We start from the raw sequence: 22,511 nt of genomic DNA on the forward strand, positions 1-22,511 counted from the left end.
GTGTGACAGCTCAGCTTAGGAGAGAGTCTGGCTTCTAGAGAAGCACTGGGTGTGTGCACTCCTTTCTTTCCCCAGCACTAAGACTGAGGCAGGAGGTGGCCAGAGGACCCCGGATGCTGGAGCCTGCAGGTTCCTGCTCCTACCGGAAGGTATATTTGTTTTACCTGAGTGTAGTACCACTCTGTCAACATTCCACTGGCTGTTAGAGCTTTGGGGTGAGGCTGGGGAGTGTAGTAGGCTCTAGATGAACAGACCCACACTTCCCACCAAGTGGGGGAGGGAGATGGTAAGTGGCAGCAATCTCCAATATGTCGGTGCCTTTCACCCTCCAACATCATCCTTCAGCTGCTCAATATAAAACCTCAGATGCTTACAGAACATGCTGGAAGCGGGGGTGGAATCCCTGCCACCTGCATTGACTGACATGAGATTTGTCTCCATTCACCTCCTTCCCACTTGTCCTCCAACTGCCTAGAGTGACAGGCCCACAAAAGACCATCCAAGGCTTCCCTGAAGACCAGACACTCATGTGCAAGTAGGGTGGAGAAGGCACACTCGTGCTAAATCCTAGTGTTGAGGCCCTCCCTGCAATGTCTGGGCTAAAGTTTTCTCCACTTGTTCCCACAGCAGAAGCAGAGTTGGCGGGATAGTTTGGTAAAATCTACCCAGCCATTTCCAAGTTGCCTAGGAGCATTTTTGCACTTGAATCAAGTAACAGAAAACACCTACCATCTGTGGGGAGTGTAACTTCAGAGGGAGCTGAGTCAGCAGATGGAAATGGGTTAGATAGTTATCTAAAAAGCACTGGAAAACCAGGTTTTGTCCTATCCTACAGCATAGAAGGATAAAGAGTTTGGAGTCCTGAGCATTAACCCCAGAGAGTGCCTGCTCGTGTAACAGCTGTTCTTTGTCTTGTGTTCTCTAAACAACACAAGCAAACACAGGATGTGAACACGATAGCCTTATGGTAAGGGTGAGAACCACAGAAAAGCAAAGGGATTCAGAGTGCTGGCTGCTAATGCACCACGACACAGCAGAGCTAGGCTCAAATTATATTTAGTGTTGTGACCATCAAAACTAGAACCACTGTGTAGCCATGGAAGAGAAGCAGAGCTGGATAGACAGTTGTGGGGAGAGCTGTCTGTGACATGCTTCCAATTTCTTTCACAACTGTGCATTAACAAAGGCAGAGGTGGGATTGAAGAGAGTCATGTAAATGCATTCATGCAGTAGTTACACAGATTATCTTCTAGCGGCATCCCACCCACATTTAGAACAATGATCCCTTGGTCAGTCAACAATCTCTCCATTGTTGGACAAACCTACCTAGAAGGAAGAGTTGGAGATGCGCCTCTGGCTTTATTCCGAGACTAAAAGAAATCACCCCAGCAGCTGCTGAGGGGTGAGAGATGAGTAATGAGTGCAAGGGACTGAGTATCAGAGCCTTAACACAGGCACCACCACTGGCAGGAGTAATTTCAGGTTTCTGTTTCTTTTAGACACCACCCAGCAGATTTGCTGCTGGAAGAACTCGCTGTTTGGAAATGAGAATGAAGGTAACACTGTTCTCCCAGAGGTGCAGGAGGTTCAGGTCTCCAAGAGACCATTCTCTCCCAAGAGACAGAAGCCTACTGCACAGTACAGGAAAAACATGGGTGATGCACGGAGAATGAAATTTGCACCCCTCTATGGGAATCCAGAAATGTTGGGGCATCTACCCATCTCTGGCCTTCTGGGTCCTATCCTTCATGACAACTAAATACTGGCAAAGTCTTCACATCAAAGCAGCCTTTGCTGATGAAACACAAAGGTGTTTCAGTTCTCACCACTCACACATATAGCAGTCCAGCATCTTCACACACAGACAGTGGAGAAAAGGGATGTAGCCCATGAGATTTGCCGTAATTATGGTTATTATTTATTATCAAATTAGTTATTATCAAAGGGGGCACCAAGGATCCAACAGCCTCAAGAACGGAGGGCACCTAGAGCTGACACAAAGCTGGAGATTGCTGTTTTACTCAAAGAAGGAGGCAAGAGGCAGAGGAAAGCAGCAGAAGGAAGGGTAAAGCTAACAAAAATAATAACATGGCTTTGTAGCTGGCTATACCCACAATGGAAATTATGGGACCAGCAGGAAGCTGTCACCACATCCCAGGAAGACTACTGGGGCTCTTGGGTTGACTGTTCTCTCCTGAAGCCAACAGGTATTGTTAATTTTAGACTTCTGATTTGTATAAGACAGCTGTGCATTCAACCACATGGTAAGAAGAAAGTGTCCTCTTGTCAAGATCCAACTGTGATAGACACAGTGAGGAGCAACCCAGAGTTTATTTTGGCTAGATGCCATCAAAACTGCTACTAATTAATTTAGATTGAGCCTTTTAACCCAGAATATGCAAATTTTGTCCCACCCAGCCTAATTTTGGGAGCTGCATTTAACTTGCAAAACTCAGAGAAAGCTTCAGCCGTACTCTTCCTTTGCATGTGTGAGAGAGGCTTCAGGGAACTAGGATATGGTGACTTGGCTGTGTATATCACAGCAGCACATAGCAGGGTCAGCGCTCCAAGTTTCTGAGCAATGAAGAGAAACAGGTTTATCACCTTATCACCTGATCAAATTGATAGTAGCTTTATCCTTGCTGGAATGGAAGGTGTTGGGTGGTCACTAGCCCTCCATTCCCACCCAGGCTGGGCCCAGCACAGCTAAAGGTCTTCATGTGCTGCCACAAAATGACACGACTGGGCTTTGGGGAGACTTTTGCCAACACAATGGCAACAAAAGTCTCAGCAGACCAGGGATGGTCCAAGAAGGAGTCCATGGAAATTTGGGTGTGAATGGAAGTGGGATGGACAGAGATACACACGCACGAAAGCCTCATCCTCTCACAGCTTCTTCAAGACCAAAACTTCTTGAGAGTGCCTTCCAGCTGGGCTGAGACCAGCCAGCTCCTGCTCCTCAGAGGATTGGACAAGAATTTCTAATAGTGACAATGAAGGACTCGGAAACTCTGTTGAGATTCTCCTTTAAGATATTTCAAGTATCGCTCATGCAGATGGGTCTGGCTTTAGCACGGGGGACCAGTCAACAGGGAAACTTGACCCTTACTATCCTGGCCTAGAGGGAGTGGGTGTGCAGTGTACTGAGGGAAAACAGTTTCCAGATGGGATACAAAGCTCGCAGCACAGTCTCATTTTGCATTATTCGCTCCTGTTATCTTCCCCTCCCCTTCACACCCTCCTTCCTTCTCCTTCTAACTATGCTCCAAAGCCAAGAAATAGCACGAGATGTGTTTCCAAAGCTGTATTACCAGTGAGCGGTCAGGGAGGGGGCAGCCAAGGGACAGAAATGCAATGGCGAGGATGTGCTGGATTTCCTGATCCAAGCCTGATTTCTGGCTGCCTGTCCCCCTCAAACTCTAGGAGGATAGGGAGGCAGCACCCAAAGAGGATGAGCCAGTGTGTACAGGTACGGGGAGGCGACAACCATTGCATCTCTAGGCCCTACAGAGAGCCTTAACCTGTTCTGGTGCCACCATAGAATCTGCTCAGGCTGAGGCCACCACAGCCATGGGGAGAGAGTGAGAATCTGTCAGCTCCTGGCTTCTGCTCCCTCCCACTCCTGGTGATCGACATAGGCACTGACTTTTCCAAACATATTTCCACCACATGTTTTCACCCTGACCTCATGCTTAGGGTTGTCTAAATAGCACACTGTATGTGCGTGCGTGCACTTCTCATTCAAACACCCTTTCCTGTTGTACAACAGTTATCTTGGGAGCTAATGTAAGGCATCCAGATATCCAAATGCAAGCTCTACATATACCCCCACCCAGAGCTGATGTGAGAACTCTGGAGGCCCCACCAGAGACTGAGGCACTAAACCTTCTCCCCTGCCTGGTTGCACATGGGATGCCTTAAGGTAGCACTCTTGTAGTCCAGTGGCAGCATGGCTGAGGAGGTGATGACTTCCTCCCTGTGGATCTGCTTCTCAGTACTCATCCTGTCTACATCTTGTCCCTCCTCTTCCCTTTCATGCTTCCATTCTTTGACTGTGACTTTCCCCTCCCCACCTCCAGCTGAGTTGTTTGGACACAGTCTTACTTCATGATCAGCCTGGTTCTCACAGCCTCTCTCATCCCACCACAACGGTCTCGCTCCAAAGAGAAAGCAGCGAGGGGCTAAATCCAGCTGGGCGGCAGCCCAGGCCCAGGAGACGAAAGGCCTTTGCAGGTTGGAGGTTCTGCTCACGCTGGCAAGCAGTGAAGATGGGGAGGGGATTCTTCTGAGTTTTCTCTTTTCTTTTTGAAAATTTTTTCCTCTTTGCTTGCCAAGATAAATCTCTTGTCCCAGCTGTGACATCTGCATTTCCCTTCTCTGCTTTCACTAAGGAATGAAGCCCCCTGCACTCCAGCTGCACAGCCGAGGTTTTCTTTACATTCCAGGAAAGAAGAGCCCATACACTCCAGACAGTCCTTCTGCTCTCTTTAAAACGCAGAGAATTTTAGACCTTATGAAAGTGAAGTTCTCAACAGCATTAATAAGATTCAGGCAGGATGGACAGATGCTATGCACACTTCTCCACACAGCCAGTCAGTGCATGTGCACCCCAAGGGGCAGAAGTGATCACCCAACCACCCCTTGGCTGCAGCCTCTCTGCTGCTCCTCCAGCCTGAACCCATATTGCTCTTGTACCTCACATATCACAGGTTCCTGCTGCTCCATGCCTGGTCTGCCCAGGCCCCGGTGTCCCTGAACAGCCTGCCACTGACCTGCTACCCTCTTGCTGTTGCTGCTTCTCTGTGTGGCATGGCCAAAGCACCAAAGGCTAAACCGCCTGTGAGCACCACTGTCATTCCCCTCCAGCAGCAGGACAGCATCCTGAGCACCAGCACCCCTGTCTTTCCCAGGCACTGCATCAATGCCCAAGTCTCCTAGGACTACTTTCAGTATCACAACCTTGGCATGTATGGTGGACCAAACACTCCAGATACCCCAGGGCTGGCAGGGTTTGACTGAACCTGATCTGGAACCAGGCCCAGAATTTTCTGCTTTCTGTAGAATCATAGAATCACAGAATCACTTAGGTGGGAGAAGTCTAAGCTATGACTAAACACCCTATCAACTGCAATATGGCACCAAATGCCACATCCAGACTTTCAAACACCTCCAGGGATGGTGACTCCACTACCTCTCTGGGCAGCCCATTCCAATGTCTAATCGCCTCATTTCTGAATAAATCCTTGCTAATGTTCAACCTAAACCTGCAGTTTAAGAATACATCCTCTCATCCTGTCTCTAGTTCCCTGGGAGAAGAGGCCGACTCCCACCCGGCTACAACCCCCTTTCAGGTACTTGTAGAGAGCGATAAGCTCTCCCCTGAGCCTACTCTTGTCCCTGCAAGGCTCAGGCACAACTCGCTATGGAAACCTCCTTCCACCGCGCATCCGTGCCAAGGGCCTGGATTTACAATTTCCAGCGCTAGGCGCCACAGGACCTAGGAGGGACCGTCAGCGGCTCAAGGCACAGCCGGGGGAGGGCGGTGGGCGCGGCGCCCGGGCCGGGCGCAGCAGCGGCGGGGCAGCCGCGGCCGGGGAGCCGCAGCCCCTCAGGGCGGCCGCGCGCGGGGACGGCGGTTTAACGGTCGCCGCGGCGAGCTTCCAACGGCCCGCAGCCGCGGCCGCCCATTGGCCGGCGCCGCCGGGAGGCGGCCAATGGGAGGCGGCTGCCAGCGGCGCGGCGCGCGGGAGGAGTGCAGGGTTAGGACGGAGCGGCGCGGGCCGGTCCCGCTCCTCCCGGGATGCCGCCATGGACAGCGGCCCGGGGACATCGCCGCAGCCCCGCCGGCACACACGGCGTGCCGAAACCTCCCTGGCCTTCGTGGTCTCACCCCCCTTCTGCCCTACAACCCCGGCAGGGGGGACAAAGCCATCAGCTGACGGAGTGGGTGATGTTGTTAAAAAGCATGTGCACAACACAGACCGCGTGGAAATTCCGAGATTGCAGCCGTGTAATATCCAGCTCGGAGTTCACAAGCCTGCGGTTCACTGGGGAGAATCTTGGGATCTCCCCAGGTGCAGGGGGAGAGGGCGAGTTAAGTCTAACTTAAATGCTTCTGCCCCTGAAAGAATAAAAGGAAGGGAGTAGTAAAAGGTATGTGGAAAGTTGAAATCTGCTAGCCTGTGATTTGGTTTCCCAGCAGCCCCAGCGGAGGACTTTGAGTGCTGCTAAAGTCATGGACACTGGTGTCTCCACACCTGGCACTAGTGTGTTCAGCACAAATGGGATTAGCAGCCGGCACGCAGCACCACAGGCAGTGCTGATGTGGGAGAGACTGGGAGTGCCCTGCAAGGGGAAGGACTGTGGAACAGCACAGAGCCCAGGCGGAGGTGATTCACAAGACAAGTGGCATTGCAGCGGTGTGGCCACTTGCGTGCCCGCCCACCACCTGTGGGTGCCAGGTTCAGAGCAGATATGCATGTGCTAGGGAGGAGGGTGGAAATAGCAGCCTCCCCTTGGGCAAAACAGGCTCCTCTGGCCTGGGGTGGAAAGCAGCTACAGTACATGTTTTACCTATGGCATGAGACTAGCTGAATCTGCAGAGATAGGAGCACCTCTCCTCCCAGCAGCGGCACCCTGGACAATAAAAAGGAATGCCTCTGCTTTTCAGCATGCTTTTGCTGTGTGTATGCTACATATGCAGTGAAATGTCCCAAATTTCCTTTGGCTTACAACTGCCTTGCAGCTGACTCTGATAAAAAAAAAAAAAATAGAGCGGGACTTAAACCATACGCAGAACTGGACACAACTCTCTCAGGATGAAACATTTGGATCAGCTGCTCTTAACCCGCATTTGGCAGAAGATTTGGGGCAAATTTCTAGGAGTCTGTGAAAGGTAAATAAAAAGCTTGTCCTGCTAGGCTTTTTTTGACCTTGGAGAACTGAAGACACCTGCTTGCTACAAAACAAAGCCGTCCTTATTTCTAAGCCATTGTGGTGGCAGCTGGGCTGTGTTCAAACAGCGATGCGTAGGAGCTGTTCTCCATGGGAATGCAGGTATCCCTGGGCAAGCTGGCAGGGGTCTCTTCCTCTCCTTCCCAAGCCAAGGTCAGTTTCCAGACAGAGACTTCACACGAGCGGTAGCCCTTAGAAAGAGAAGCTGTATTGTCACCTCTGTCCCCAGATCTCTGCTGATTTGGCTGAACTGGTGCTTTGCTTGTTTGTGTGAACACGGCAGCCTCTGCTGCGTTTGCAGCAGGCTCCCAGTGACTCCCTAACTCCACACCATGATGGGGCTTTCAGCTGCTGTAGCATCTGGGGGTGGGAGCTCACGTGAACTTTGTGTCCTTATGTGTTTTTGTCCTTACGTCATTTTTGGGAAGGCCCTATCTGCTATGTTAACCTGATCCACCTCCACCCAGGTGTGCCCTTGCAGAGCCCATCCACCCTTCCTCAATCCCCACAGAGGCACAGCAGCTGGGTGTCCATAGCCATGTCTGCACATCCGAGGGATGTATCCTTAGCCCAGCCCTGCAAATCTAGAGGTGAATCTACCTTGGAAAAGCCTATGTGGATTTAATTGTGTGTGGCATGTCTGCCTGGGCAGTTTAGAGAAAAATTCTGCTTAATGGTGAGAGATGCACGGTGTCACAGCAGGCAGGGCAAATGAAAGAAAATACTGGTTTATTCTGTGTGACTCTCTGTGAACAATATTGCCATGCTGATGTGAAACCATGTCACACTATCACCAAAAGACATGAAATGCAGCATGTACGTTCAGAACAATTAAAAATATATTAGAGGGGTGCAACTGCTCCAACTGTTCACCAGTCAGTGTGAGGGGAATTTTTATTCAGTAACCAAAATAAATTGGAGTAAATGCAACTCCACCATTTCTTCTATCTTTTTTTGAAGCTTCTGGCCGTGGCTGTTGATGCTGCCAGAGTTGGCAGCTCTCTGCTCTTACACAGCTCGTCAGCCCCATGCCATTTTGTGCCTTTTTTTCCTGCATCTTGCAAGAAAGAAACAAGAAAGACACACTTGGAAATAGAGGAAATCTGCTCTGGAAGATAACCAGAAAAGGAGGAAAGGTCTGAATTATCTTTACAATCATCTTCATTTGTCTCATTGAAACTGTTTCTCTTCAGTGCTCAGAAAGCAAAATCAGAGATAATTCACATTTTGTCCCCTGGCAGGTCCCTGGAGACCATAAAGAAAAGCAGGCCTTGAAAGAGGAAGAGCTGTACTCTGTTCAAGTCCAAAAGCTGAGGCATGCAGCTAATACCAAACATTACTGGTGGCTTTCATTCCTTGGGCCTTTGTAAAGGGCACTTAACAGAGCAACTGAGTCTGAGCCAGCTGATTTGTGACTCAAGGATGTGAGGGATTTTCACATAAAATCTTGAGAGAGCAAGAGCTGGGACTCTCTTTAGTGGCCAGGCTGGGCAAGAGTTGGGTTTTACAAGCAGCAGACTGAACAGGGTCTTGCAACAGGACAGTTTTCAAAGCAATTCAACTTGGAATGCAGATTTCTGACCTTCTGCCAATATCTCAGTGGAAAATCTGTGCCCTAAGCAGCAGATAGGAAATTAAACTTCAGCTCCAGTGCTGAGGGTACCATTTTCACCTCAGCAGTGGAGCTGCAAAAACCAAAGTCTCTGGAGAACAGGGAAATCAAGTCCTTCCTTGGCCGCAAAGAGCAGTAACACCTCTCAGACCATTTGTCACTCACTGCTGGGATAGCCTGCATTAACACTATCCTTGGGTAGAATGAAGATGTGATGATGCTGGTGAACCAGGGGTAAAAGCCTTGCATCTCCAAAGATAAGGATGGATATCCAACTGGTCAGAGATCAGGCAGTCACTTCAACCATGGGATGAAAAACACAGCTGAAGGAGAAAATTAAGCCTACGTAAACCCTTTTCCAACACCTGGCTCTCCAGCTATCCCTTCCTCAAGCCAGACTTCCCCACAACAAGGCCCAGCAGCTAAGGACCCTCTAGCTGGTAAAAAGAAGGTGAAATGTGGAGATACACGGTATCATGTACGCAAGTAATGTCAGAAGCTTTGGAAAAGAAAAGACCCCATGTTCCTTTGAAGCCAGGAAACCTATTATGTCCTGAACTCCTGCTGTGAAAGCTCCTGTGTCTGAAATCAAACAGACATCTGCACCCCAGCATTGGGGTGGTCTCTGCAGAAGCTGGTGGAGAATATCCATTTTCTGAATATCCCTGGACAAGGAAGATGATGGATAGCCTCATGTGCTTTAGGGCTTAGAGGAACCACTCTGGTAATCAAATATGGTTCCTTAGAGAGCTGAGTGCCTCCTCCTTCAAATTTGTCATCTACAATTGAGCTCAGTTTAAAAGCTCCACATATATCCAGATCTTTCCAAAAAAAACAAACCAAAATCAAACAACAACAAAAAAAAAAACCCCAAAAAACAACCAACTGTTGTAGAAGAGAAATACAGTCACCAAACAAATGAGTCACTGCAAAGAGGGACTCTCTAGCTTAAGCCTCCAAAATGTTTTCTCAGGCTTTTTGCTCTTAGATGAACAAGTCCTTAATACCATAGATTTTCCTGAGAGCAAATCTAAGTCACCTTTTCATCTGTGGAGTGTGGTATGGCATGGCTACCTTGCCAGGTTGTTCTGCAGGCAGGGAAAACTTGAGGAGTTATCTAGTGATGGCAGGTTATACTTGTGTAACTCCATATTAGCATCATATTCAAAGATTAAATTATCTTTCTGTGTAACTAATTGTTTTTATTATTATTATTTGATTATGTTAAATAGATTTTAACAGAATCAAATCACAGGTGAGTGATTCCTGTGGCAAAAGAAGTTACACCCCTGCCATGGCGGCCAGTGCTGCAAAGCAATAATGAAGACCGTGTAAGCCTTAGAAAATCAAAACCAAATCTACAGTGGTTTGGCTTCTGGACATTCTTTCACACAGGGCCTTATTTTGCAGATACATTATTCAGGACAAGAAGCAACCTTGTAGTATCCATCATGGTTCTGTGTGTAGCAAAAGAAAAAAAAAAAAAACCATCAGTGAGATTTTTCCTTTTTGTCCCTTAACCTTGATGCAAAATGAATTTTCCCAAGTATGGTGCTCTGAATATACAGGAAACCTTTCACAAGTGCCCAATTTGTGTCCCAGCACAGATCCAGTCCCCTGCTCCTCCCTGGATCCTCACAGCATCAGGCCTTTTCATGCCAACCTCTTCTTTCATGCCTCTGCTGCTTGATAACCCCTCTGCTTCACTCTTCCTTTGCCTTCCTGCTGTCTTTCTCCGAAAGGGTGCACACATCTGGCTTGCCTTTATTGTGTGATAAATCTCACCCTGCATCTTGGGTTCATTTTCTGAAAGTTTTGAATGGTGTCTTGGAAATGCTGTTGGACAATAGGAGCTCTTTGAACCCAGGCCAGCTGGACAGGACTCCTTGCATTGCAGCTGACATGCAGGCTTTGGCGGTCTTTCTCGACTCTTTCCTCTCTTTTCTTTACAACATTTGAGTTGTCCTCAAACTTTATTTTTGGAGTGGGCAGTGCATTTCTGAATCTTTTCATCATTATATTATTATTAATTATGGTCATAACTATTTCTCTTTCTGCTGGCACTCCTGGGTGGGTCTCTCCTCTCTCACTTAATATCTTGGGTACGACTACCTTGGCCACAACCCACTCAAGCAGTGACTCAGAATCCCTGGCCTGTTCCCAGGAGAGATGCAAGAGTTTTGCCAATGGATTTAAAAAGAGGCAATCATTTTCCAGAGCTACTCTCTCACTCAACAGAGCTGAGCTGGGTGGAAAAGCTCAGCTCAGCTCTGTGGTTCCAGGGAGTCCATCCCTGGTGGACAGGCTGTCCCTGGGTTATTATGAAAGCAAAGCCCTGCTCCCTTTGCGTGCAAACAGGATGATTTCTGAACCAGGCAGTAGGATTCTCCACTGAAAATAATTTTGCTCCCTGGGGGGGTCACTGCCCTCAATTTCCCCATTCCCAAGCCCCTGGAGGAAACAAAGCTAAGGGAATCATGTGGATAGGATGAGGCATTGTAAGGGAGGGAGTACTGGATGCTCAGGTCAGACTGTTGCCTAATGTATCATCACTCAGCTACCCACATTTTAAGTCAGAGTGGGGAATGGCATCATCTGAAGCAGGCCCTCATATTGCTGGGTTTGAAGTTTGCTTGCAGCAGTGGTACATGGTAGAGAAATCCCATCTTCATCCTCTGAGTGTCTCAGACTTTCCCAGCCATGCAGGAGACGGTGGGAATTGCTCTGATTCTAAAAGCAGGAGGAGACCTGTGGCTTGACTTTTTGCCCTTCTACACGTTGACTTTATGTAGAAAAGAAGGCTGTTTTGTTCCTGTGTGGCTCCTGTGACTTAAAGACCTTCAAACAGTGTGCTCTTATGGGGGTAGATGTACAAATCTTCTTCATTTCATGTGCTAGGAAGGACACAAGAAAAAAAGAGATGGCTGGTCTTGGTGAGGCATGGCAGTCTTGGTGAGGCATGGCAGTCTCCCACAGAACATGGTGGCAACCTGAGTGAATCCTTATGACTAGACTGCACTGCAGTCTAGTGAGTCACTAGTCACTGAGTGATGGAGGGAAGGGGACAACAGGCCTTCCACTAACAAGACTGGGTACTTGGCAATGTCAGACCAGAACCTTCCTAGCCTCCCTTCCTATGTGGTTGGAAGCCCACCTGCTTCACAGGGCAGTCAAGAGGCCTGGTGTTCTCTGGTGCTGGTATTTGTAAAGACAGACTGAGATTTTTACAGTTGCTTTTTACTCACACGTCCCAAAGGGAGTAATAGGTCTTGGGTCTAAGTAAAACTCTCCTTCCTCCTGTACTGCTGCAAGATCCAGCAGGGCAGGAAAGCCCATGAACATCTGGGAGCAGTGGTCCCACTAACCCTCCCTGTGCTGGTGTTGAAGGCTGAGCAGACTCTGGAGCTCAGCTGCCATGGTCCAAGCACCAGACAGAGGTGTCATTCTCTCTCCAGCTGCAGCATGGTGCAAACCACAGCTGGTTCCCTGTGCAGGGCTGCCTCTCCCGGGCTGGCAGGCTGGCTGCAGCTGGCCTCTGCTCCTGCTGGCAGGGTGGCATTGCTGCTTCTGCTTGAGGAATGCAAACCGCCTCAGCTGTGCTTGAGGATCAGCCAGGAAAAGTCCACAAATAGCAACAGGAAATCAAAATGCCCGCTCCAGACATGCACTAGATATGAGGCCATCCAGCACAAGGAGAAAAATCAAATGCTGGACAATCAAGATTACATCATGCTGTGGATGAACACGTGAGCCCATCCAAATGGGGCCATGCCAACAGGTCCAGATGGCTCAGGAATGCTAACTGCATAGCTACTTCTCTCATCTTGGGTTTTTCTTCCCTCTTTCTTTCCCTGTGCTCCATTCTTTCTGGTGTCCTTCACTCTTTCCCAGAAGAAGTAAATAAATCCTTGGACAACTCTGTGTAATTCAATTTCATCAAATATCAGAAAGGCATCTGAGACCAGTGGATGAGCAACTGGTCTGGACATGGGTCTCTGGCACTTACTTGTAGGTATTAAGCCTGCTGTGTGACCTCACCACACCGTGTGGCTGCTGGGCTTGACACAGTAATGTGTGCCTTCACCTCACCTGGGACTTCAACTCCAGGTCACAAAGAGGAGGTTGCAAAGGCTGGAGCCTGAAGCATGCAGGAAAATTAAGAAATCAGCATTTCTCCTGCTCTGCTGCAGCTCACCCCAGCTGCTTACAGCTGCTACTGACTGTTCACAATGGCTGCAGCTACAAGGGGAGGGAGAAAACAGTTTTGCTGTCCTAGCTAGCAGCCTCTACCTACCACCCTGGTACTAATTAGCAGCAAAGAAAGGAGCGCAGCAGCCTCTGTTCACTCCCCAGTATTGAGCAGAGCAGCATCTGCTGCTACTCTGCTCTCTCCCAGCATGATAAAAAAGAGCTCAAAACCATGTAAGAAAAAAGTGGAAGGTATGTGCTTTGCCAGGTCTGAAAAAGGGCTGCAGGCCATTTGCTCATTAATTACTGCTAATCCAGCTGCTGGACTGCTGACAATTATATTTGACAAAACCTGAAGAGCAGGAGAAAGAGAAGAGGATAGAAAAGCAACCTCTGCATCACTCCTCCCAATGGATGATGGTGATCCTAACTTTACAGCAGGCCAGATAGAGTTACTGTGAAGAAAAGGCACCTCCAAAGAAAGGGAAAGTGCAAAATCATGCACTGAGCAGCACAAGGGACTGACATGGGTCTTGAATGTCCTGCTAAGGACTGATAAAGCCATGACATTCTGGTATTTTCTGCTTGTTACCTCCTTCGCATTTACAAACCAGCGGAGAAATAGTTTGGGAGTCTGAGAACTCAGCCCAGCACTGACCATGCAGCAGTTTGGGGCAAAACTGTAACAGGGTGCCCTCAGCAAGTTGCACCAAACTGACAGAGAAGTTAGGTATTGTGCCTGAGCCAGGATCTGGTTGTACAGTGGAGGACGATGTATGAGTACAGCCTATTCACTGTTTTTATAAAGCACAAATAGTTTGGTTTTCAGTAAGACCCAGAGTGATAAAGCCAGTAACAGCATGGGCCAAAGTACTTTAGTTTAAATCCTGATGCTGACCAATGCAGTCATTCATACTTACACAGAAAGATTACTCTGGATTAGCTTGAAGTATCTGAGGTCAGACGGAGACACGTGCAGTCCAGAGGGATAAGGAACATGAGAGGGGTGAAGGATAGTTGGGATATCAGTGGAGAATAGATTAGCCAAACTGAAAATGTGGCAAATATCATGTGTAGCTGCAAAGTCATTGAAAAATATTCTAACCAGGGAAGCAAAGTAATAGCTCCTATGGACCTTTCCTGGCAGATACTTGCTAGTAAAACCCCACTCCAGTCTTAGTTTTTGTTAATCTGCTTCACTCACTGATGACATTGCTTCTTTACAGTAAGAATGAGGATGTCCATTTTTTTACAGTGAGCAAAAGCTGCATCACTGCAAGTGACACCCTGAGGATCTAAGAAACTGGCAGAGCCAGGACTAAACCGTACTTCTCCCATTCTGAACAACCTCGCTCCAGCACTGTCCATAAAGACAGGAGAAACACAACAAAAACAAACCCAACATCATTCAATTGGCAATTCAGTATTTGTGGCTCAACAGCACCTCATCAACTCTGAGAGTCTGCCACATTTGCTTGGAAAGAAGAGCCACATTTCCAGCACTCCCTGGGCAAAGAGCTCTCAGACTGAGAGACTGAAAAGTCTTTGAAAGAAACCTTCCATCAACAAATGTCAGAGCTGGTTTCCTCCTCCCTGAGCTGCCTGGCTTGCAGTCCCTCCCCCTGGGACAGCAGTGAGCTTAGCCAAAAGCACCTGCCCAGCTCCTTCCTTCAACTGTCATGAATTTAGCCGACTCATTTAACATCAACTGCTCTGACACGCAACAATTAACTCTTGAGGCTCTGGAACTGGGTCCTGTTCTTCATCCTGGTCCCCCTCTACCTCTTTCCCCTGCTGGAGGGGAAAGCCCTCCTCCAAGTAGTGAGAGAGCTGCAAATATTGCAGAGCCAGAGCAGGTTCTCATGGTAGACCCCCTGTGCCTCGAACAGCAGGGATGGGTTATTCTCGAGCTGCAGTGCTCCCCCTGGATGTGCCATGCCATCGAGAGCAGGAGCCAGTGACCCCATGACACTGTGGTGGGGAGCCAGCATGGAGGATGTTGTTTGGACATTGATCTAAGAAAGCTCACCTGCAGGAGGAATGCTGACAATCCAGTAGGAATGTCCACAACCAATGTAGCATCCAATTCCCTCCTGTTTAACACAGTTGGTGTCAGGCCCAAGTTATAGTACTCCTCCAGCCTTGGCTGCCAGGTTCCTCCCAAGGGAGCCCTGACATTCCTGTTGCAGGGGAACTCCTGGCACAAATTGCTCAGCTGAAAGCATTATGTTTTACATCTATTCTAGGAAAAATGCTAACTGCATTTTGAGCAGGCTTTGCTAATCGGGTCAGCCAGACTGACCTAAATGAACATTTTTCCTAATCAAGACAAAGTCACAGTGTAAAGAAGCCAAAAGCAACTTTGCCGAGGTAGTCAGGGATGAGTTTCCTCTGGAACAGCCTGGACAGTGATCGTAGTAAATGACCTCACACAAGGCATCACCTTTGAGCTCTAAAGATGGTACTAATTACTCCAGTACTATTATGTAGTAGTTTCAGGGAGAATAGCCTTGCACAGTACTGTATGGGGAATTTCTTCACTCTTAGAAAGTGAGAATATAAAATAGAACAAGAAAGAAAGGAGTGGAAGAGTATGTGGATATGTGCACTTCTAACATTCATGGGACCTTGTTCTGGCTAATTAATGTGTCAAGGTAAGTGTCAAGCATCTATCACTTGGACACAAACCAGACCAGAGCAGCACCACATGATTTCAAAGGCAGATAGCCATGTAAAAGTTTAAGAAAATAAGAGTCAAAGGAGAGACAGAAAGAAAGAGAAAAGAAGGTAGATAAATAAGTCAGAAGGGGTGGGTGAGAGGACAAGGCTGGAGTGTTTGGGTCAGTTCAGGAAACTACAGGAAAACTTTGAATTATATAACCAGGAAATCAGAAGTAGGAAGGCAAAGGAAAAGCAGAAGTAAAATTTGTTTTTTTGAGCAGCTGGTTATAAGTTAGATAGATGTAAACACAACATGACAGACATGGGGAACAACTGGGTTGAAAGACACAGCCTACCTTTCAGCATGCTACTTGCAGTCCCTTACCACTCTAGCCATGCCCTTGGCTCTTCACCACCTTTCAGCTATTTCTGCTCTGAGGAACGCTGCAAAACATGCAGACACCAACCCAAGGAAACACCTAACAACTTACAACACTAGTTGAGCTCCAGATACAGGAAAAAAGTAAGAGAAGATCTCCATGCAAGCGCCCACATTGTCCTAGTGCCAGGCTGAAAACTGGATCAATTATTTCAGTCAGAGGATACCAGACTACACTGAGGTTGCTTGCACAGAAGTCACCTGCTGCAGCAGGGAATAGATGGTGCCAGCATGGGGGTCAGCTGAGAAAGATGGCTTTGGTTCTACCTTTGTTCTCACTTCTCATCTCCCATGTGAAGACATGAAGTCCCAGCAGTTCAGATGTGTAAATACAGTCCCTGGCAAAAAGCTTAGACTGGTAGGATGTAGTAACCCAGGACTAACATGAACTTGGAATTGAGGACCTAACACACTTGGCTCCTCCAGCAGACATGTGATCTGAAGAACAATACTGGTCACAAGGTTGCCTGTGAAGCACAGGTGACTGCGTTGAACCTTGCTGCACAGACCTGGAATTTGCCTGTGAAATCTCTGAGCCAAATTAGGCCAAGAGAAAGGTTTTGGGCATTTCTTAGGAGAGCAATAATGGTTTGCTTCATTGGTGGTGCTCTACCTGTGTTCATGTAACTGCAGCAAGGAGTCACCAATTGGCTTTTGTGAACCATCTGGTTTCTTACAGTGGGCTGTCCACAACAGGAAAAGGATGCATAAGCTTTAGTGGGTTGACTCATCCCTTCCTTGAAATGCACTGGAACAAGTAAGTCTTGAGAATCAAATTGCCGTATCAAGAACAATCCTTATGTGCAGTTATGTGCAGAGGATCTGCCATGTGGCCATCCCAAAAGACAGCTCCAGAGAGTTAAGCATTTTCATTTCTTTCCTTTAACACTGAGAATTCTTTAAATAGTAAATAAGTAATTACTAAATGCTAATTAAATACTACCTTAAAACCTAGGGAGAAATGCTGAGGAAAAAAGGGAGCAAGCAGAGGAATAACTTTCCTCAGAGGAAACACAGCAGTAAGTCACAGAGGTGTCAGCCCGGCCATATTTTAAACAGTGCAGCTACAAGTGTGGCTATGAAATCCCTAGCTCTAATTTCCCCTTTAAGGGAATTGCTTCAGGAAATGCTCCTCTTTCCTAATCCCTGCTTTACCAGAGACTGCTCCATTCCAGGCTTCAGCAAGAACAGTGCAGCACCAATAGGACCAGCACAGCCCCAGCCATAGATGAGACCAGAGCAGCAGAGGATGGGACCAGTGCAGTACCAGATGAGGTTCTGAACATCAGAAGACATTTTGCATCGATGAATACAACACACTTCATTAAATTCAGGAGCCACCACACAGTACAAGCTTGTCCACTTGTACTGGTACCAAGAGGAGGTGCAGTGGGCCAGTCTTAGAGGTTTTCTACAGTGTGATTTATAAAAATGAGACCTCATGTTTGTCCCTCTCTGAAAGTGGTGGTGATGGCATTAAAGAGCTGCCTTATGCCATAGGGGGTGAGGATCACCTAGCAGACATGGACTGAGCAGTACACAACTCCAGCATCTCCCAGCTGCTGCTGATGACACCCTCCAGGACACACTCTGCAGGAGTGGACTGTGTGCACAGATGTGCTTCCACCTCCTGCCAAACCCTCCCTTTGTTTACTCTGCAAGCACTTCACCAAAGACCTTCCTGCTTCTCCCCACCAAGATGATGGCTCTGTCTCCACTGTTTAACCCTGTTTTGGACATATGCCTTCCTGCATTCCTGCTCTGAGTTGCAGCCTCTCTCCTAGTTCTGGCCCAAGAGCACAGTTAATGGGTTCTCCCACTTTGGCTGAGATGATAATTTAGGACAATGGGTTCCCAGCAGATGTAGGCAGTTGCCCAACAGATGAATGTGTTTATTTAGGAAGAGTATCCCAAATGTTTACCACTTTCCTGGCAGATAGGACACAAAAATGAGCACAGTCTCTGGACAAAGTATTTACCTAGAGTCTTCCAAATGAAGTTTAAGTCTCTTTCCCTCTTCTTTACCAAAAGGGAAACATTTTTCCTATGGAAATGATGCTCAGAGACACAGACTCAGAGATCCACGGACCCATGTTCAGCTCTGGTTTCATCCAGCTGGTAGCACTTCTGCAAGTGTAAGTCCCACTATGAGATAGTAAGGAGCAGCGGGACCACGAAGTGTAGAAACCATGAGATGGATCCAAAGAGACTAATCAAATAGAAAATTATAGGAACTATTATGTTTGGATTCATTTCCATCAGGCCAGGTCTGATGGCCCCATCAGTTGTCTGTACCTGTGCTGCAGATCCTACAGTAATCTGGCTGGCAAGTTCCAAGAAAAAATTTAAGAAAACAGCCTTTCCATATCCAGTACTTGGCAGACTAACCATAAACGTGTTACTGACCAAATTTTACCAGGCACAGGAATAGAGGGCCAAAATGCTTGCTGCATGTGTCGCCACAAGAGATTGCCATCAGTCCTGGAGACCCAGCCTCCCATGCAAAGGATACAAAGTGGGTGACCAAATCTGCCTGAGCTCTCCATTCTCCCTGTGCACTGAGATGGTGAGAAGGAGTTTACAGAGCATGAAACTCACTCAGACCAAAGGTCAGTCCAACACCTAAGCACCACTTAAGTGCTATTTATGTCCCTGTAGTAGGCATAAGAGGAGTAAAAGTGTGTGCAGGCTTCCTGTGAAAGTCATCCATGGTGAATAGCCTCTCTTCATCTTCAGAGGAAACTTCCCCTTTGAGTTGCACCAGCATCACTCTCAGCCTGCTCACTATGTACAGTCCTGCCACTCTCCTCCTCCTGCAGGCTGGGACAATATTAAAGGAAAGAGCACACAGTAAGCCCAACACCCAGTTTGCATTCAAGGAGCAAACTCACCAAGACAAGCAGCTCTTCTCCCATTCTGCTGCTCCTTTGTAGGCTCCAGAAAATGCCAATTGTCACATTGCCTGGGCTTATAGGATCACACAGTGAAAGAGTGCGTTAGTGTGCATTCCCCAGAGGAGCTGGGTTAGCACTCCTGAGACAGCCTGAACAGCCATTCTGCAGCTTCTAACAGTGGAGACCTCAGTGAGCATGCAGGCTATTTTCTTGCCTTGATGTCTCTTGAAGGAGGTAAAGTATATGCTTTGAAAAGCATAAAGTCAAAATAAAGCTGTGTTTGCATAAATATCCAAAGTCATCTTTGAAGGTGTTTTTTGCACTATAAAACACAGAAGCAGAGGGAAGGAACAAACCCACTGGGGTACTGAGTTAAAAAGAAACACATGATTTCTGTTTGGTGGGTTTATTCTGGCTTCCTTCTGACATCAAGTGTCACAACCCAGTGAAGCACAGTGGTGAATCTGACTCAAGAGATAAGTCTTTTGAAGAGTTTCACAGCACTGATAAGAGCTGAATGAGAAAGTAAGAGCTCTCTGAATGCAGTTGTAATAGTCCGTAAACATATAGATGGTTGCTTGCAGAAATCATAAATGCTGGACTGGGCAGGACACAAATAGGTGAAATTGATAAACAGGCACTGCATGAAGGATTAGCTTATGGTAATATGGTAGGTCCTTCTGGGAGAAAAAGATGAGTAAATTTGCCTAAGTTCAAGAGCAGTATGTGGTCTCTTAAGCAAAAAGAGACTGACAGTGCTGTTAGCAGCCGTCCTATGTAAGTCTGGTTAGCAGAAGCTAAGTGAAGAGATACATTTTGTGTCCTTTGGAGATTTCCCCTCCAATACACAAGTAGACAGCACTCTCTGTGAGATTTTCAAAAAATAAACCCCCCAAATCCTCACAGTGATAAATCAATTCCTTAAACCCAGTCTAAAACTTCCCGTTCCAATTTATGACCACTCATCCTCATGCCATGTACTTATGAAAGAGCCTGGCAGATAGGCTTCTGCTAGGTCCTCCTGGAGCTACCTCTTCTCCAGCTGAGGAAGACAAACTCCCTTAGCTAGTCCTCACAGGACAAATTCTCCATCTCCCAGTTACCTTGGTGACAGCCTCCTTGATGCACTCAGATTTATCCGTGTCTTTCTGTTATCAGGCAGCCCAAAACTGGACACTGTATTCAAGACAGTTTTATTCTCAAGAAGAAGGGGATAATCACTTCCCTGGGTCTATCTACCTCATCACTCCTGGTCCTAGCTGCCTTTGCTTCTGGGGCACACCAGTCCTCCATGACCCCTGATGGGTCCATCCATCCATCCATCCATCCATCCATCCATCCATCCATCCTAGGGACATGAGTTGGGGTTTGTTCTTGTAGAATTTCATGAGGTTTCTGTCAACCTATTCCTACAGTCTGGGAAGATGTCTCTGAAAGGCAGCCCCCACACAAATTTTTTTTCTGTTGTAAGCACACAGACCTTTCTGAAGATGCATCTACAGATGTGCTTTAATTAATTCTTTGTCACAGCTACAGATGAACAATACAGAGAACCATTTTTTAAAGACCAAGATGACTCATTAGGACTGCCAAGGTTGTGGAAAAGAGAATAGTTCAGACACACGCAATTCTTGCCCCAAAGGAGCACAGACTCTGCAGTAAGGTTCATCCATCTTTTCTTTCTGCTTCCTTTCTGAAAAGAGGAAATCCTACTCACAAAAATTTCATACTGACATTTTATGACTGAAATTCCTGGCCCGTTTTTAGAAAAATGCCTCCTTAATAATATCTGGAAAAATTTGCCCATCTTTGAAGCAAAGGCATTGGCAACTTTGTGAGCTATTGTGCACGGTGATGTCAAAAGAACTTCTCCACATATTGCAAGATCCCAGGAGATTTGCTGCATTTAGTAAGAAAATCCAAGTGTATTTCTTCCATCCTCCCCATTGTCATGCAGAGTGAGAACAAAGAGAGTGATGTATTTTATATTCTGGCTTTTGTATCACCAATAGATTTGGTAGGCCCAAAGTGGCTACAGAATCTCTCATATATATCATCTGCAGGAAGAGAAGGTTTCAGCTTGACTCTCTCCCTCCAGCAGAAGTTTGTGGTGCTGGCAGTTGGGAAAAAAATCCACAGGAAAAAAAAAAAAAAAGAAGCCTTAAAAAAAGTGCCTTTCTGCTGTCAGCTGAGCACAACGATGCCTGAGTCACTGCAACATAGTTAAATGAGAAGAGAAGGGCAAGCTGCTTCCAGAAGCACCTCTCCAAGCAGAAAAGCCCTTTAAATGAGGCAGGACAGAGCCAGCCTGCCCACAGCCACCACACACTTTAAACACACTGTCCTGGCAGGTGGCACCAGATGGCACTCTTACACAAAAGCTTCCTTTTCACAGAGTCTGCTTGCAAGCAGAAGTTGTGTTTAACTATAAAAAGGTACCACCTATACTGGTTAGGTGTTCCCTGACTTCTGACCACAGCCCATGTTGCACCTGGTAAAAGGTGGCAATACATACTATTTTCATTTTGGTAAAGGAATAAATGGTCTTGGCATAAAGCACTTCTTATCAGCATATCTTCATCCACGCTGGATGTGTTCAGAATTAGGGAAAGCACAAAACTCCTAGCAACAGGTCTCTCAGATATGAGCAGCCAAGGCAAGCGCTCAGTCTTGGGGTGATGTGTCATTGGAAGGTCTGCCTGAACACTGTGGACTCTTGCCTCTGGTAGAGCCCAATGGAATCAGTCCTTGAGGCACAATGCTATCTCGGAAATTAGCAGCTGGCAAGATCTCTGAGGGATGGGGCTGCCTCCATAATCTCTTTCCCAGAGCCTGTGTGCCTCTGCTTGGTGCAGTGCATTTAATATTTATGCATATTCTGCAGCCGTCTCCCTCACAAAGGAGGCAACATAAAAGGCTTTAGACATCTTTTGTGTAGCAAAGCAGAAGTGGATTCATCAGTGGATTCACCCTCTCCCTGTTTCCTGCTCCCACTGCAAGGACAGTCCTCCGGGACGCTCCCAGAGCTAACACCGGGAACACGGGAGGTGCCAGTACTGTGAGAGGGGAGTAACAAGCCATTGCTCAGATCTCTGTCCGGGGCAGGCACACTGTCCCACGGCTGCAGCCGCTCACAGGCTGGCGGAGCCTCGCCTTCAGGCAGTGCCCTGCTGCCCAGCGCCGGATACCCTCACTCCAAAGCACCTCTGGGGTGGGGACCTTCCCTCTGCTGCCACAGGGCCGGCTCCTGCCTGGCAGAGGGGCTGCAGGATCCCATGGAAACTCCCACGGAAAGCTCGGGCTCTACAGCAAAGAGTCTGTGCGTGTTCTCAGAGAGAGCTGCTGGACTGAGAACTCGCCTGACTCCTGGGAGAGGCCGGGCAGTTTCCCTAGAGGTGAACAATGCCCCTTTGGTTCCCTGAGACTGGCAACACATTTTCCTCCCGAGTCACTCTTCCCCCTCGCCCTTCTCTCCAAAGTAAATCAGCCCAGCTAAAGCGCCAGGCGATAGATGCCTCCTCTCCCGAATGCCACTCTGAGGAAAAGTTACAGGCAAAGGAGAGAGGAGGCGCTGAGCCCAAAGCTCTCCCGACGGCAACCGGGGATGCCTCCGGTGCTGCCCGAGCTCACACACGACAGGCAGGACGTACAGCCCCCGCCTGGCACCGCGCACTTCTCCCCAGCCGTCAGGCTCATAAAACCACAGTGCAGGGCAGCCCTGAGATTCCCCGGCGGGGTCTCCTCGGGGTAACAGCGGCCGGGC

General features: G+C 47.8%; 1 protein-coding gene and 1 long non-coding RNA gene across 34 annotated transcripts in view; one reads left to right on the forward strand and one right to left on the reverse strand.

Moving 5' to 3' along the window:
• CREB3L1 (cAMP responsive element binding protein 3 like 1) overlaps positions 1-22,511 on the reverse strand; it is a 45,211-nt gene that overhangs the window by 22,340 nt on the left and 360 nt on the right. For 3 of the 33 annotated variants that reach the window (XM_086892750.1, XM_023928124.2, XM_023928123.2), the window contains exon 1: positions 4,105-5,645. The exons of 4 other annotated variants lie outside the window; for them this stretch is intronic. In XM_086892750.1, the coding sequence (XP_086748876.1) occupies positions 4,105-4,368 (264 nt within the window). In that variant the 5' untranslated portion in view covers positions 4,369-5,645. Of the gene's footprint in view, positions 1-1,326; positions 5,663-22,511 lie in introns of those variants that run through there. 26 more of the 33 variants (XM_086892770.1, XM_086892762.1, XM_086892766.1 and 23 more) reach the window with 19 other exon arrangements.
• On the forward strand, positions 5,750-15,334 carry LOC147652558 (uncharacterized). Its single transcript, XR_015287940.1, has 2 exons — positions 5,750-6,895; positions 14,010-15,334. It is a non-coding gene; the product is annotated as an uncharacterized LOC147652558 (long non-coding RNA).

Source organism: Cyanistes caeruleus, chromosome 6 (assembly GCF_971803275.1).
Source record: "Cyanistes caeruleus chromosome 6, bCyaCae1.hap1.1, whole genome shotgun sequence".
In the NCBI taxonomy this organism is placed as follows: domain Eukaryota; kingdom Metazoa; phylum Chordata; class Aves; order Passeriformes; family Paridae; genus Cyanistes; species Cyanistes caeruleus.